General features: G+C 41.0%; 1 protein-coding gene across 1 annotated transcript in view; it reads right to left on the bottom strand.

The window, feature by feature from the left end:
- plpp4 (phospholipid phosphatase 4) overlaps positions 1 to 15,464 on the bottom strand; it is a 54,105-nt gene that overhangs the window by 15,015 nt on the left and 23,626 nt on the right. Inside the window, exons 2-3 of the mRNA XM_085800586.1 lie at positions 6,514 to 6,622; positions 2,647 to 2,737 (exon numbers count right to left, since the gene is read on the bottom strand). Coding sequence (XP_085656712.1) covers positions 2,647 to 2,737; positions 6,514 to 6,622 — 200 coding nt within the window. The remainder of the gene's footprint in view (positions 1 to 2,646; positions 2,738 to 6,513; positions 6,623 to 15,464) is intronic.

Below are 15,464 nucleotides of genomic sequence, written 5' to 3'. Positions count from 1 at the left end.
AAAAAGGGTAAAAATGAAAGCAGAGCTAACAGTTACTGTTGAATGCTGGTAAATATCACTCACATATTAAAATATAAGACCAGAACAAATCCCTACAGCCGTACAGCTTATCTAACTGTGAAGCAATTACTACTAATACTTCAGCTCAACTTTCCTAATAGGAAACAGAAGTACAGTTGGTTGGCAGGTAGGAATCCCACTGTAACCGTACGTTCATTTAATTAGCTGTGAAGCAAACCATTGGGGCTCATCATTAGCCAGAGCGACTGCCCTCATAGGTTAATCCCAGAAGTCTGAAGGCCAATTGAATTCACCCCACGTTTCTGGCTCTCAAATGTATTATCTTCATGAGCTGCTTTGAGATGCACAGTGTCAATGGTATTTAACAGCTTGTTAATTTGGGCAGACCCCATGCAGATGAGATGAAAGTCCAAAATGATACATGTTCCATTTGACCAGTTCGTTAAGGAGGCCGAGTACGTGTGGTGTAAAATGTGCTGCAGCAGCATTCTCTCTCTCATACTCCACACTTAGGATGTTTACTGATGGTCATTAAAGTATTAATTAATTTTGCCCGTGGCCCAGAGCCGACAGTACTGTAGCACTAACACAGTTCTGGCAGTCCATTTGTTTGCACTTCTGCTTGTTTGTAAGACTCCTGGCAACCAAATGAGCCAGTTTCTGTCAAGTTAGATTGAGGAGCATGGCTGATCAGATTCATAAAGGAGGCATTAAAAGCATATCAGAGACACATACAGTTCTTAGGGAAACTTTGTCCTGTACTGTATGTCCATGCCTTGCAACTTTGTTCCTCCAGATTAATATGGACTTCACTTCTGTTACTTCTCAAGGGTTTACGTGATTGGCCATTCTTGAAGCTCGCCACAAGAGCACCTTAATAGTTTATTCAACCTGCATTTGTCGCTTTGCTAAATTGCTCTGTGCTGTGTCAGCAAATTGACCACATTTATATGCACTTGCACCCCCGAGTTTGAACCAGTGATTGCAGCAAGGCACAGTTTCAGGAAATTAGAAACCTATTGAGTAAAGACAGGATTGCTGCCATTACATTGCTGAGACTTTCTCATTCAGCTTCTGAGTGCTTTTGCCAAGTTGTTGCAGACTGGTTGGTTGATTTAACAAAAACCGCTCAAAGGAAAAAGAACAATCAGAGACATACCTGCCGGTTCTGCTTCTGTCCACAACATCTAATGTATTATGGACTAATCATTAACAAAGCAAGGGAGGAGTACTTCAAATCCCCAGAGAGGACTAGAGCGTTCATATAGCAGACCCAATATGTAGAGACTACAAAAACTTGCATTATTAAAAACTCCCCCCTTTTCTCACTAACTGGAAGAGTACTTCCTCTGCAAACACCAAACAATAAAGCTTTGTGTGGTGAGATCTCACATTTAGATGATGAATAATGAAATCTGAAATTATTCATGCTTTGTAACCAAAAATTTAAAACAATCACAGCAGAATCATCTCTGTGTCGTTCTCAGAGGGTAGTCTTTTGGAAAATGTAATCAAACTTTCAAAATGGCGTCATTACAGCCTGACTGATAGATAATCGTGCAATTAAGCTGCAGGAGTTTGGGAATGATAAAGGGTTATTAGACATTATTAGACAATCCTACAAAGGCTACACTGTGTTCATTTTACTCCAAAGGAAAACAAAGCAGAATGCAATCTATCAAACAATTTATGCACTGAAGTAGCAAAACCAAGTGGTGAAAATCTAACTCAGGCCATTAATTTATGCCAGCACAGTGATATTGTTGTGTTTGAAAGGGACAACCTTAGCCGGAATTTAGACAGCTTCTTTTTTGTGATTTTAGTTTGGGATGAATAGGTCTGCAGATAAATAAAAATAAGCTACATTTTAACTGCACATGCAACCAAATAATTGCTTTTATGATATTTTTGTCTTCTCAGGTTTATAGGTCACACTACAGTAGTTCAAAGACATGATGCTGTAGAAACTTGTTGGAATAACTGCCTTCTTTTGACTTTGTTCTTCTGAGTGATTTTTGTTTTCCTCTACGGCCATAAAGCCTCGTACAAGTGCTCCGCTGCAGGCAGCAATGGGCCTGTTAAGTTCTACACAGCAATGTAATCTCTATACTGATAGTAGACTTAACCACCCTTTATCCATCCGATTCATCCGTGTGTCTCTTTAATTGGATTTGTGTTAAACTTTCTTAATGCTCTCAGATGTGCCAAACCCCCCACCGGCCCCTCGACCCGGGGGAGATTGCAAACAGGAGGAGAATCAGTGTGAGAGAAATGCTCAGTCGAGAAACAACCAAATACCATGAACATTTTTAATGGGTGTAAATGCGCATGACTGCTGTGGTTAAGATGAACTTGTGTGGTATCACGCTGACTGCAACAGATGTTACAGAGTTGTTTTCACCATTAACCTCAACGGAATACTTACAGGTGTCCAGTTAGCCCACACTCACTTGGGAAAGGTGAAAGATGTTAAAGACCAAGAGACGTCTTCTTCACGGCTATTAAAAAATCCCACTGACTGCACTGTGTGAAGCGACTATGCATATCATTTCCAGTCTTCTCGTAGGTAAGACTGTGACTAACAGCAACAATTTCATGACATTTAAAGTAATTGGCTCCACATACCTAAACAAGCCTCTTTGATTTCTGTTTTGTCCGTCCTCTGAATTATCTTCACCACAAATATCACTGCCAGTGGGGTGAGGAATGAAATTGCCTGTGAGAAAATCAAGACAAAAAAAATGTACAGTCATTACTGTGACATTAGGGATGCACTGCATTCCACAGGGTCTGTTTTGCGGGTTAATCAAAAAATGACATTCGCCTCAGGTAATGACATGAACCAATCTTTTATGCAGAGTTAATTCTAACAAGACAAACTGAGGGGCCAAACAAGCTACTTTATTGTTCAGTGGGATCACTGCCTGCACAGAGAAGAATTTTGCTCCACACTTGATAAGAGATTTCGGGCCTCCTCAGCACCTTGGTAATTATTCATGCCCCAAATTGTATTAATAACTTTCTGTCCAAATTCAATATATTTTCTTTTCCTAGGCAAAGGAAGTGGAAACAACAAAGATTGGGTTTCACATCCATTTTTATGACACATATTGAATTTGCCTTGAGTGCTGTTCATCAGTTCTGCTGCCTGTGAATCTGTGTATCTTTGCCAATTATAAACTCATTTTGCACCTCACAATCCCCTTTGAAGTAGCTGGATTCAAATGTGTAATTACACTTGGATTGAGTGCTCTAACACTTACTGACTGAATCTGAAATTAAATAATCCAACATGTCCTTGTAGACCCAATGTCACAGTGAAGAACATGCCCTTACACATACAGAACAAAAAAATTATGTTATAGCAGGAATAACATCACACTGCATGCTTCATAGGTCAATGAAAAAAAGAAAAACACAGACACAGGATCACATTCTTCCGATATCAAAACGTTTCTTCACAAAACTGATCGAAGCACCAAAGCTGTAACTCAGGCAGTAGCTGCATCAATCACTTTTGCCAAAAACGCATCCTGCGTATCAGTGACCTTTAATTCTCAGCAGTCCCCATCAGTTTATCACTGAGGTCGGGAGGGAAACCGGTGTAAACAGCTGCACTATCTGTCAGGTTGAGACACTTTCACAACTCCTCAGAATGAATGCAGAGTGAAACAACTATGCAAATCTACCCGAGTGGTGCCGACACCAAAGGTGGCCCAACACTGCCTTTTTTATTAACGATTGAGGACATTTCCATTTACAACTTCTAACAGTGTTTTACTTATAGTTGCTCCTCTTATGCTAAAATTATACAGTAGCAATCCTGAAGGTATTATACAGTTGTCAAAGATGTGGAGGGGGATATGTAGATGAGGAAAGTAGAAGATTTAAGTTGCCATGGAAGCACATTGAAGTATTTTAAAACATCTTAAAAGGTTTGACAATGTAATGGGTTTTGTCTAACAATATTTCACAAAGTGACAGTCATGTCTGTTTTTAATTAGCACTGCCTTCAACATGACTTATATTCAAGCCCAACATCATTTTAATCACATTTCTATAGATATTCTAACTTTTCAAACATTTTTTTGTCTCTTGGTATATGGATGACTGTTAGATATTATAAGTAGAGATCTTTATGTGCAAAACTCTTTTTTTGTACCATTCACCATTGCCCTACTTAAAAGATGGTCAACACTCCCATTGAGAATCTTGCTGTCAATAACTTATCGTTAAGTACAAATCATTATCAGTTAATTTTTGTAATAGTTAGTTGCATTATGTATTTGGGACAACATCCTTGCAGAGAAATGTGAGGAGGAAGGTTTTCCTTGAAGATGAGATCAGATTTTCAGGCACAGTTTTGAGGGCTGAATGCTAATGGCCTGTTTACACATTCTACCAATGCTGCCTTTGGCTATGCTCAACAGAAGAGACACACTCATTGGGCCCATCAATAAATAACTAGCATTGAGAATATTCCCGCCACTCCTGTAATGAGAAAATCCAAGGGTGACTCTTAAGGCTGCATGCATACAGGGTAATACAGTATCTTAATGAAGGTCAGAGTGAGTCATAATGTAGCTTCATGTAAATCCCCACCATGGACTATTTGTAATGGCCAGATAAATTCTGCACAACTTCAGGGCCACTGTCAGAGCAATGACACTGAAGAAGCCTGACTGCTGTGTGTCATCCTTCTTACCTAACAGGCATGAGAATGGGGTGGGGGTGTGGGTCCTCACACTCATTATTTTGAGTTTTGTCATCAGCAAAAAATACATTGAAGTTTCCCATGCCTAATAACAACTCGATATTTAACTATAGTTTGCTCGCAGTTTAATGTGGTAGAAAAAAGAGTTTATTACATGTCAGGATTTCAATATAGCATATCCATTTCACACCAGGGCTCCATTTATGCTCTGCAACAGCAGTACTGAAAACACATTTTCTCAATATTCATATTGCAGCACCTTTAAAAGGCTGTTCTGCTTTATATGCAGCACATTCAGCTGAGATTATCAGGTTTATATGGTCATGAGTTCTGTTTTAAGTTACTGTTGTAACTGGAGGGAGAATTCATGAACTTTTGACAGGCAGGCTTCTTGACTGACATCATGGCTCTAGCATCAGACTTATTGTACATACATTAGAGTGCTTTTAATCTTTTTTATCACATTCATGGCAATAAAAAAGCCTTTTTCCACAAAATGTTAAACTGCTCTATTATCTATTGCATGTGCAAGCCTTACAATCTTAGAAATTGTCATTAGGACCCAAGCAGTTTCATAAAACACTCTCATTAGATGTGGGTAAAATCTATGGATCATGTGTTTGGGTGCAGCAAAACGTACACCTTACAAAAATTCAATGAAGAAGACTTTGGGCTTTTAACCTACAGTATTATGAAATTCAGTAACCACACGTATGATCACAAGACTTACAAAAAACCTCTTAGAGCCATACCACAAGCCCAGCAGGACGTCAGCCATTCTTAATTTGAAGTTCACAAATACATTTCATCAGGCCAACATCATATTTGGGGAGCATAATCTAAAGACCCTCGAAGTACTTCTACGCAAAGCTTTCTAGTTTTTGTTGAACAGCGTGTTGATGGAGCCATGGTGAAGTAACACCTACTGGCAATGGAAATGATATGTTTTATACAGTACCTTGATGTTAGAACGATGAGTCTCAGGATTTACGTTTCGCAAAATGGCTCAGTAGTGCCCTCCATGTAAAATTTAATTCCCTCACTGTACACTTCACTGTAGATATATGAAATTTGTTAGGCACATATACAGAAGAGAGCCCACTGCTTAAATTGTTTCCCATAGATTTCATGTCATTGGACGGTGTGGACTTTTGGTAGTAGATGGAAACAAAGTATTTCTCATTTTATGGGAGCTGTTTCTATTTTGTCACTCCTGTTTTATTTTACCATGATCACGTTTTGAAAGCAGTGTTTTCCATCTCAGACTCTGAAAACGATGTATGAGTCACAACAATGAGTTCTGTAATGACCAGTACGTTGAATTTGAAGTGTGATTGGCTGAAAACTGCACTGAAAACAAAATCAACCCAACTGCTCAAATACATGCTGGGCAGAAATGTTCGCACAAAATATTCTTTAAAGTTTTATTAGTGTTCACGGTATGAGGCAGAGGCGTTTTCAGGCCGTGCTGTATCTGGTATATTCATCCTAACCCTGTACTTCATTCCACGCGAAGGTAATATTTACATTCGAAGCACTAATCACCACAGTTTTGCCAAGACCCCCGTTCTATCAACATGATTCAGGCCTCACCTCATCAGTGGAACCAGGAGGTTTTACCGTATTGACTCTCCCGAATGAAGGATTTCTGCACCACATACATTAGTCAGAACTGAGCAGAGGATGTGGTTCATGTAGAATTCCAATTATGACACAGTATTTAGAGGCAATCAGGGCTGTAATAACAGAATTCATCATTTTAGAAGGAAGGTACTTACGAACATGACCCTCTTAGGGATGTGGTCTGACTCAACGAGAGGATTCTTGTAGAGCCAAAGTTCCTCTGGTTGAATCACTCTCTCAAACGGCTCCAGAAACTCTGTAAATCTGCAGCAGAACAAAACAAATGTACAAAAATCAGTTAAATATATTTGAGTGTTCAGTAAATGTTGTTACAAACAGCAGCTACATCACATATCACACGATTTATTAGTGTGCACAGACTGATATGTTTAAATTTCTGCATTTGTAGCACTTAGGTAAAGAAGACCTGTTTATTCTTCTATTAGGATTAAACAGGTGAGCCCCGCTCTCTCACCCTCATACAGAATGGGAGTTTACTGTAGCATGCCCCTGCTTCCTCCAGCCCTCCCTGGCCACACAGAGACCTGTCGGATACAATCTTGTTGTGCTCTCGACAAAGTCTTTTTGCTCTCTAAAAACCTTTTGTGTTGCAACACTATGCTATCAGAAACCTCCCCGGGCCACAGATAGCTCCACATATTCAAAACACTGTGCTCACACCAAAAGTAGAAACTACATTTTTACTGGGACATTGTCTTCTAGCAACAAAAAGCAAAAAGAATAATAAACAGAAATTCCGATTTGGTGGTGTGTGTGTGCCTCACCGTGACTGTCTGAAGAAGTGGTCCATGCAAGTTTTGAAATAAATGAAAAGTTTAGCTGCACACCAAGGGGCTTCAATTCTGGGATCCCTGAAAAACAATTATTTAAGAACCACAAATAGGAAATATCTCAAATCCTCAGTGTGTTCCAGGTCCTGAGTCGAACTCTGCCTCCCCTTAATTATCATCTCACCTCCTCTGTGCTCTGTGCTCTCAGCTCCCCTGACAACAGCACATTCATTTTGAGAACATATAGACTCAACAAGTTGCTGTTAAAAACTACCCAGATCAGTGATTTCCAACCAAGGGTACTTACACCCCCGGGTGTAATTCTGCTGTTACCTTAAAAACAAATGATAAATGGTGAATCAAATAAACAGGCAAACCACGAGCCCAAATGGAAATGACAGATGAGGCAGTTGTCTTAAGTCTGTATCTCGTGTGCAGCAGTTCATTCCCCAGATGGACTGCTTCATTCGAGGTGGAAATAGTGATTGAGTGGAGCTCTCCCAAAGAACTACATGCCCTTCAGCAAGGCATTTATCACGCATCTGCTCCAGCTGAGCCGCTCACAGGCCAGCGGCTAAAGTGCGAGGATATCTCCTCAGTGAGAATCTCGCTGGGTGAATGCGAAGGAGGGCAGTGGCTAAAAGGGCACACAAAACTTCTGCAAATCTTTTCCTACATAAAAAGTCATGCACAACAATTTTTCTCTCTTGTCAAGGTACAGGAAATCAATTAAATATTTTAAATCTCTCTAAAAGACCTGCAGTGTACTACAGTACACACAGTAAAAAAGCAGCTGTTGTTGCTGGTCAGCTGACTATCTGTCACGATGCTCTTGAAAAGGGAGCAGCTGTTGTATATTATTCTGTACGACAATAAAGGCTTTCTAATCGAATCTATTCTATTCAGTGCAAGCTAATTTCAGACCTTGCTGAGCATACATTTACACTGTGTGGCGCACAATAAATTACACCGTGCTAATGACGCACGATTCTCCTCATGAATTACACACCAGTTTCACAGTTTGTCCTCTCCTCGGCTCTCGTGTTCAGACATCAGTGACAGGGAATGTAATTTTATCCCCCCAGGGATTAAGAGATGAAAGACAGAACATAGACAAATAGAGTCAGTCAAGGCAGACCCCCCCCCCCCCCCAGCCCACCCACACTCACAGGGAGAGAGAGCTCCCATGCCATTAAATAGTGCAGTGGTCTACCTGTCACTCTTCCTGGCTTATCTTGCATTCAGCTCCTAACGTCTTAATGAGTTTGAGGCACACACTTCTCCAAGGTAACTACACAGATATAATTCATCAATAATTTCTTCTATGCATTCACATTAAGATGCACACAAGGTACACAGACTTGCTGCCGTGAAAAAATAAATTCTACTGAGTCTGTCGGATTTTTTTTTCAAATATCTGTTGAAAGTTTCATAAAAAAAATCAAACCTCATTTTTGATATCACTATTTGGCATTTATTGAGTGCATTTACACGACATAACTCTTTAATGTTCAACGTCTATTCATGCAATAACTAATGCTGAGAATCATTTTATATCTGGTCACATGCCAGCTTGACAAATTTTGGTAGGTGAATTTCATTTCATTTCATTTCAGTGTTGTTGTGTTTTCAGATATTTCCACGGTCACATTGTTTACTGTGTGTGATCACTTTCATAAGCTCAAAATTAAAATGCCTTTTGCCATGTAATAACATTCCTCCTTCTTTTGGAGAATTTGTATTAAATCTACGCCATCAAAGCATTGCGGCCCTCAGAGGAGTTCCTTTGGCTCAAGATCCAGATTGAGTTTATTTGCCTCATCTTCTCCTCTCCAACGATAAACTTTATTAAAAGAAGGACTCCAATATAGTTTTGGTCCGGGCTCCAGGCTCCAAACGTGACGCACACAGTTGGAATTAATCAAGGCTTCATCCTTGATTCCACGGATGGAAGTGCCTGGCCTTTGAGGGAATTAATTTTGCTTTATTGTAATTTACAGGCTGTGATGAAAGTGGTAGGAAGTGCATCATGTCAGTGTCTGTGTGAGGATTGGAAGGAAGTACAATGTGGATCACAGTCACATTAGCTGAGCTAATGTCAGAGCTTTGAGAGGTAATGACACACACAGCATGCACCCCAATTTATCCTGCTGGGAAATAATTGTAATCACATTGATTCAGAGATGGAGAGGGTGGTGTGGTGATGGGCTGCACCGCAGAAGAAACAAACTCAAAATTGGCACATTTAGACAAGAAAACCATTCGGTTCAGACCTAAAAGAGTTTTTCTCTATAGATCTGCCACTCGTGGCTTCATTTTACTTTTGCTTCTCTTTCTTCTGCTCATTTACAAGAAGATTATCTCAACCCTTACTGTGCATAAGACAATGAGAGCAGGAGCTGCACAGACAATGAGAAGAGACAATGATGGGGGAAAGGAAAGGAAACAAAGTGTTTCTTTGCCATCAGTTTTCAAATGAGCCCCAAGGCCCTCTGACAAGATCTGTGGACGGAGGAGATGAGCTCTCCGCGTGCCCATATACACTAGGCAAACAAAAGGTGCTGAACTCAGCAGCGTCTGCAGGCCGCCTGGAGAGCACCCCAATCTCTTTGATCAGCTTCTGTTTGCTTTGTGTAGACACATCACTGCACACAGACTAAAGGCTTCTATAGGGGCCAATCCATGTTACATTGCCCAACAACCAAGCAGGTCCGAGGGTACATCTGGGAGGTTAATAACACGTTGGCATCCAGATTCATAGTGGCAGGAGGCTTCTTTTTTTCTGCAAATACTTTAATTGGCGGGGTCATCACGATGTGCCACATACAACCACATTCATTTCCATAAAGAGCAAACTCTACCTACTTCATATTCTTGGCATTAAAGCTTCATGACTGACCTTTTTTCTGACTCTCTCTGCCTTACTGGGTTTTTTGTCTTCATTAAATCTCTGCAACTGGACTAATTTATTATCACCAACTCCTATCCATCTCCACTATGTGCATACAGTATTTCTACATTTGAAAAGCACAGCCACAGCCAAGTGAATGAAATGGAACTATTTCTCGAAATCAACCCCCCCACCCTCACAACCCCCTTTGTGGTAATTTAGCACCCAACAGCATTAAGGACAATACGGGGCAGCTAATTTGAAAGCTCTTGATTTACGAGGCACTGTGGAGCAGATACTATGGCTGTGGCCTGGGGAATACATATCGTCTGCGGTGCCACTTTGGCAGGAAAAAAAAGAGGAGAAAAATTCTTCCTAAATTAGTTAGAAATGTTGCGAAGCAATTAGGCAGGAGAGTGGAATGGCTTAGTTGGATTAACTTCAGGCAAGCTCTCGTTTAAAAAAAAAGTCTAAAAGTAATCTTTGGCTGAACGTGTGTGTGTGTGTGTGTGTGTGTGTATGTAGTAGGGGTATGGATGTGTGTATTAATGCATCGGCCTATCACACATCCAAACAGAGGCTGAGAATTTTCATCAACATTGATCATATTATATCTTCTAGAGGTTGGCCACACAGGAGTCAAACACCCAGAGCCATTATTAAACCAAAGCATTATTATGGTATTTCTTTTTTTTCACTTGCTATCAAGCATCAGTCAATAGTGAAGCCTTTCTTTTAAAACTCCTCACACTTTTCTGCATTACCAACACGTCTGGAGCTGACACCAACCACCAACCAACACCAGCAAAATAGGCTCATTCAACATAAATATAAATAATAAATAAATAAATAATAATAAATAAATTGCCTTGCCAACAACTATTATTCGAAGGACATAACTCAACACTGACTTAAAAAAACGCTAACAGCAGGCAGAATTACATATAAATTATGAACATTTTACGAAATATTACAAAATAACATTTTCACTTCGCTGACTTTGCTGCAGAATAAATCTGAAAAAGCAGCAATCTTCTTCAACATCTTTTATCTTTCTTCATATCTGCACATTCTAACTTATTTGTGAGAAAGGAAACAATGAAAGAACACATTTAGAAAATTACAAAAGCAAAACGAAACAAAAACACCAGCAACAACAACAAAAAGTCCTCCCTCTGTCCTCCATTAGGCCACAGCAACCTCACTTCTCACGTCTTCTCTGGTCAACTACTAGACAGTGTCTAATCCCACATCAGGAGAAGTGTGTCCACCTCCCACATCCCTGGCATACATTAAGAGCATCTGGCCATGTAGCTGAGAGCAGAAAAAGACTACGGGGAAAGGAATAATGCAGCCTGTGACTGCACCAGAGTGGTTTATTCAACACATCAACAATGGTAGGGGAGTTTCTTCTCCTCTGACCTCTCTCCTGCAGGTCATACAGAAAAACAACTGATCCTCTCTGTACTTTGTGTGCTCCCTGTAACAACAAAACCCTCACTGGACAGCGCTGCCCATACTATGACGTTATAGCTCTTCTCTGGCTTGGGACATCCATGGTTCTCTCGGTCCAATAACATTTCCTCCCCCGCGGCATAAATCCAGGCTCATCCACAAAGATGGATGTATTGTTTGGCTTCCATCTCCATTACACTCTGAAATACAGTAAATCCACAGCGCTTTCAATTTCCTGCACATCTAATAATATTCTTCCTGTCTCTCCTGTGGGAGGTTCAAGCACAACAATCAATATTTGAAAATGTCAGTTCATGTAAAAAAGTAAATGTATTGTCAGGTATGTTTCAATTATCATTGAAGGATGCACATCCCACTTGTTTTCTTTTCTTTCTTTCTTTTTCCTTTAAGCGGAAAAGTCACATTATTGATGCAACTGTTGAGCACTGCACATTTGGTTGCACCCCATAAACTAGCATGGCTCAAAGGGAAACCATGGGTTTACAGTTATTGACTATTTATGTCAATAATTGTGGGTCTTATCTCATCAGAGACCATTGCACATCACACACATTCTTCCTCTCCCTGCCTCTCTTGTTTCCCCACCAACCTGTTATCCTTCATCCTTCCTCCAGATCCAATAATTTTTAAGCCAGTCCCTCTGTCTGTTTGGCAAAGAGGCAAAAAACAGGACACCTGGGTATAGGCCTGCAGCTGGACTAGGAATCAGATGTGCTATATAATATTTCAACACTACAGCAGAAACGCACAAATCTTCCATCATTTTGTATTGAATGTGTTATAAAAAAAAACAGTGCATTAGCGTTGTGCTGCAAATGTAGTGTTGCAGGCAGTAGAGCGTGAGAATGGAGTTTGTGCATGTGGCAAATGTTGTTATTGAGTATGTGTGTTAAAGCAATGAAAATATTTTGGTCCACATAGACCCGCTGTGTGAAGAGTTATGAGATGTGACTTCAGTTACATTTTAGCAATGACAAAAAAAGTAAAACTCTAACAGTCATCCACAAGTGCAGGAGGCTACAGAGCAGCACTTTGTCTGCACAGCTATGTTGACGGACAGAGTGTGAGACCTTCACCTCTCAAGGGGAATGGGAAATATCACAGAGCCTTAAAATGTCCTCAACACGGGGTCACAAAGCATCGCACAATGCAAACTGTGCGTATGGATGTCGTTTAGAGTTAGTCCTTTTGTGAAAGTGCCCTCCTGTCCTTCGGGAGCAGAAAGGGTTAAAGCGGCCGTGGCCGTTCAGGCACACTTTGCGCCAGAGCTCCTCAATGGTAGAACTGCTACAATACTTTCTGCAATCCAGGGACACATTTAAAAGGATGCAGGCCATTGTGTCCACTCACATTTGATTGCATTTCCACTCTCAGGAGGTGCACATTTGGCAATCAGCTCAGCTACACTTGTGTGTGTGTGTGTAGTGAAGAAACTGAGTGGACAAAACTGGAGCTGACCATCTGCCAGATCTGGGACTGGATCTGGGCTGATTGTCCCCACCAGATCAGAGGTGAGCGATCATCACTGCCTTTCTCTCAGCCTGATACCACCCACATGTCACCCTGTACTTATTGCTCCCATCATTTAATCATAAAGCAGGGAGCTATTGAAAAGTGACTAGTCGGATTTAAAAGCTATTAAGATCGGAGGTTGTGTTGAGCCCTGAGGGAAATTCCCATCCTTCTCTGTTCACTGCATCTTCTGGTTCATTTACTGGTGGTGAATTCCCATCCCTCCTTTTACAAGCCACCAAATCCACGCTTGAGCCTGAATGTATTTTCTATCTAAAAATATGTATTAGCAGAAATGACAGTGAAGAGCAGAGATTCAGGGAGATATAACGAGTAGAAACTTGTACAAAGTATAATCTTTTAAACACCTTGTGACAGAAATAAACACCTTCCTATGAAGGTTTGTTTGTTTCAAAATGCAAGAGATTATAAAAGTTGTAGAGCTTGCAATTTACACAAGCTCCACAACTTGTTAAATTGAACATTTAAGTTCGGGCTTGTATGAAATATTCACACATAATCTCTGTGGTTGGTGTGACCATGTGTCTCGCAGGACTGCATTGCTGTACGAATGCAGTGTCTTCAGATATCTTTGGTTACCTTGGTAACCAAATAGTCTTTCACAAACCTCATTCAGCATCTCACTATGGGAGATATAGCTCATACTGTACCTTGACCAAGGAAGGTCAACACTACAATCCATCCCTGTGGGTTCAACACGCAGTTAAGATAAAACAACAGCGAGGACAGTGCACTAATGACAGCGCTGTCACGTCGACGCAATAAAACTTAATAAAAGTGTGTGGGGATGTCCAACTAGCAGCTGCACAGATATCACTCACAGAAATGCCTCTGAACAGGACCCATGGGGGGGCTAATCCACTCGCAGAATTAGCCTAAAGGCCCACCGAGGGCTCAAACCCTACTCTCGCATGCCCAAATTATCGCCTCCGCTACCCACTGTGACAGAAACTGGCAAAATAGAGTCTTCCATCTGTGAAAAGGGGATCCAGATACAAAGAGCTGGTTACTGCTCCTAAACCCCTTAGCTCTGTCTAAATAGATGCCTCAGGGCTGAACATGACATTCTCATCCTCTTCCTCTCCACCACCATGCTCATCCAAAGTCCAAGAGCTGATTAAACAGAGAGGGGGGAATCCGCATGTGTCCTCCAGCAAGAGCTGACCGAGGTTGATTTATTCCTGGGATTGGCCGCTCGAGGCCGCAGAGCGACACGCACAAGCAGAACTCCAGGAGATGGCACGGCACGGTATGCTGACATGATCCGATGCCTGCTTCACTTCCCATTCCCAAGATGGCAAACCTGCAGGAAGCTGAGCAGGAGCGGCACACGACCATGACCTTTGAGACCACCAGCATTCCCCTCAGAGAGAAAAATGGTGGGTGCAAAAGCTTACTGTGACACTCATTTGCCTGTTGGCCGCTGTGAGAACAGGTGTATGTCTGCCATAATGTAATAAACACCACCTGAACTGGCCCTACTTGACAAAAAGATGCAAAGTAAGTATCCGTAATAACTCTACAGTCTCAGCCACAGATATCCACAGTCAGAATTAACTTGACAGCTGTATTGGCCAAGTGCAAATCTACAATAGAGTCAGGAGAGCTGAGGAGCCCAAATGATCCTCACAGCATCAAAAATGAGATTAGCATTGACCAATAAACCTTTACAAGATCAAACCACCTCTTCAACAAGATTTACATGTTTAGAAAAACCAAGATTTTCAACTGTTTCCATCCAGCATGGTTTGTTTTACATAAGTGCAGTGTGCTTACTGTAGGAAAACAGCGATTTGTCATGAACAAGCTGAAAACGTAATGTTTCTGTATGTAGACTGCAGCCTCATTTGCGGCAATTAGGATCATTACAGACTGAGACCCCACCACCACCCACCCTTCCCCAATGCACACAAATATACTGTAGTTACATCCTGGCTAATTTTGATGTATATATCAGTGACTTGCATGTGAAAGACTTATCCTTTCTGCTTTGCTCACTCATTTCCACAGATGGTGGTTAAAGTTTAGTCACAAATTTAGGGCAAGGCTTAAAAAGGTCTGAAACAATGATTAAATGTCGAATACAAATTTGTTATTGTCATTGGAGAACTGCAGCCCATACCACAGCGTGTTGGGACAGAGAAGCAATCTTGTGAGGATGGTACCTATTTTCTTAGTCGAAAAAGTTGTTTAAATTATTCAGATGTGCTGGAGAAGAAGAAAGAGAAAGTAAAGCGACTCCACTGGGAGAAATTAAATTGGAATGCCAACCAATATTTGGACAAACTAGCAATAAATAATATAGATATGACGTGGCAACCCGACTGGATTGCAAACCCCAATGCACAAACTCCACACACATATCTAAACATTGTAAATGACAGTATATAGGGTTTGGACTGAGTGCACAGGCCTA

This window comes from Trachurus japonicus, chromosome 15 (genome assembly GCF_045865225.1).
Source record: "Trachurus japonicus isolate A0001 chromosome 15, Traja_1.0".
NCBI classification, from domain to species: Eukaryota; Metazoa; Chordata; class Actinopteri; order Carangiformes; family Carangidae; genus Trachurus; species Trachurus japonicus.
The sequence above is the reverse complement of the archived record's forward strand: the minus strand, read 5'-3'. Positions and strand labels throughout refer to the sequence as shown.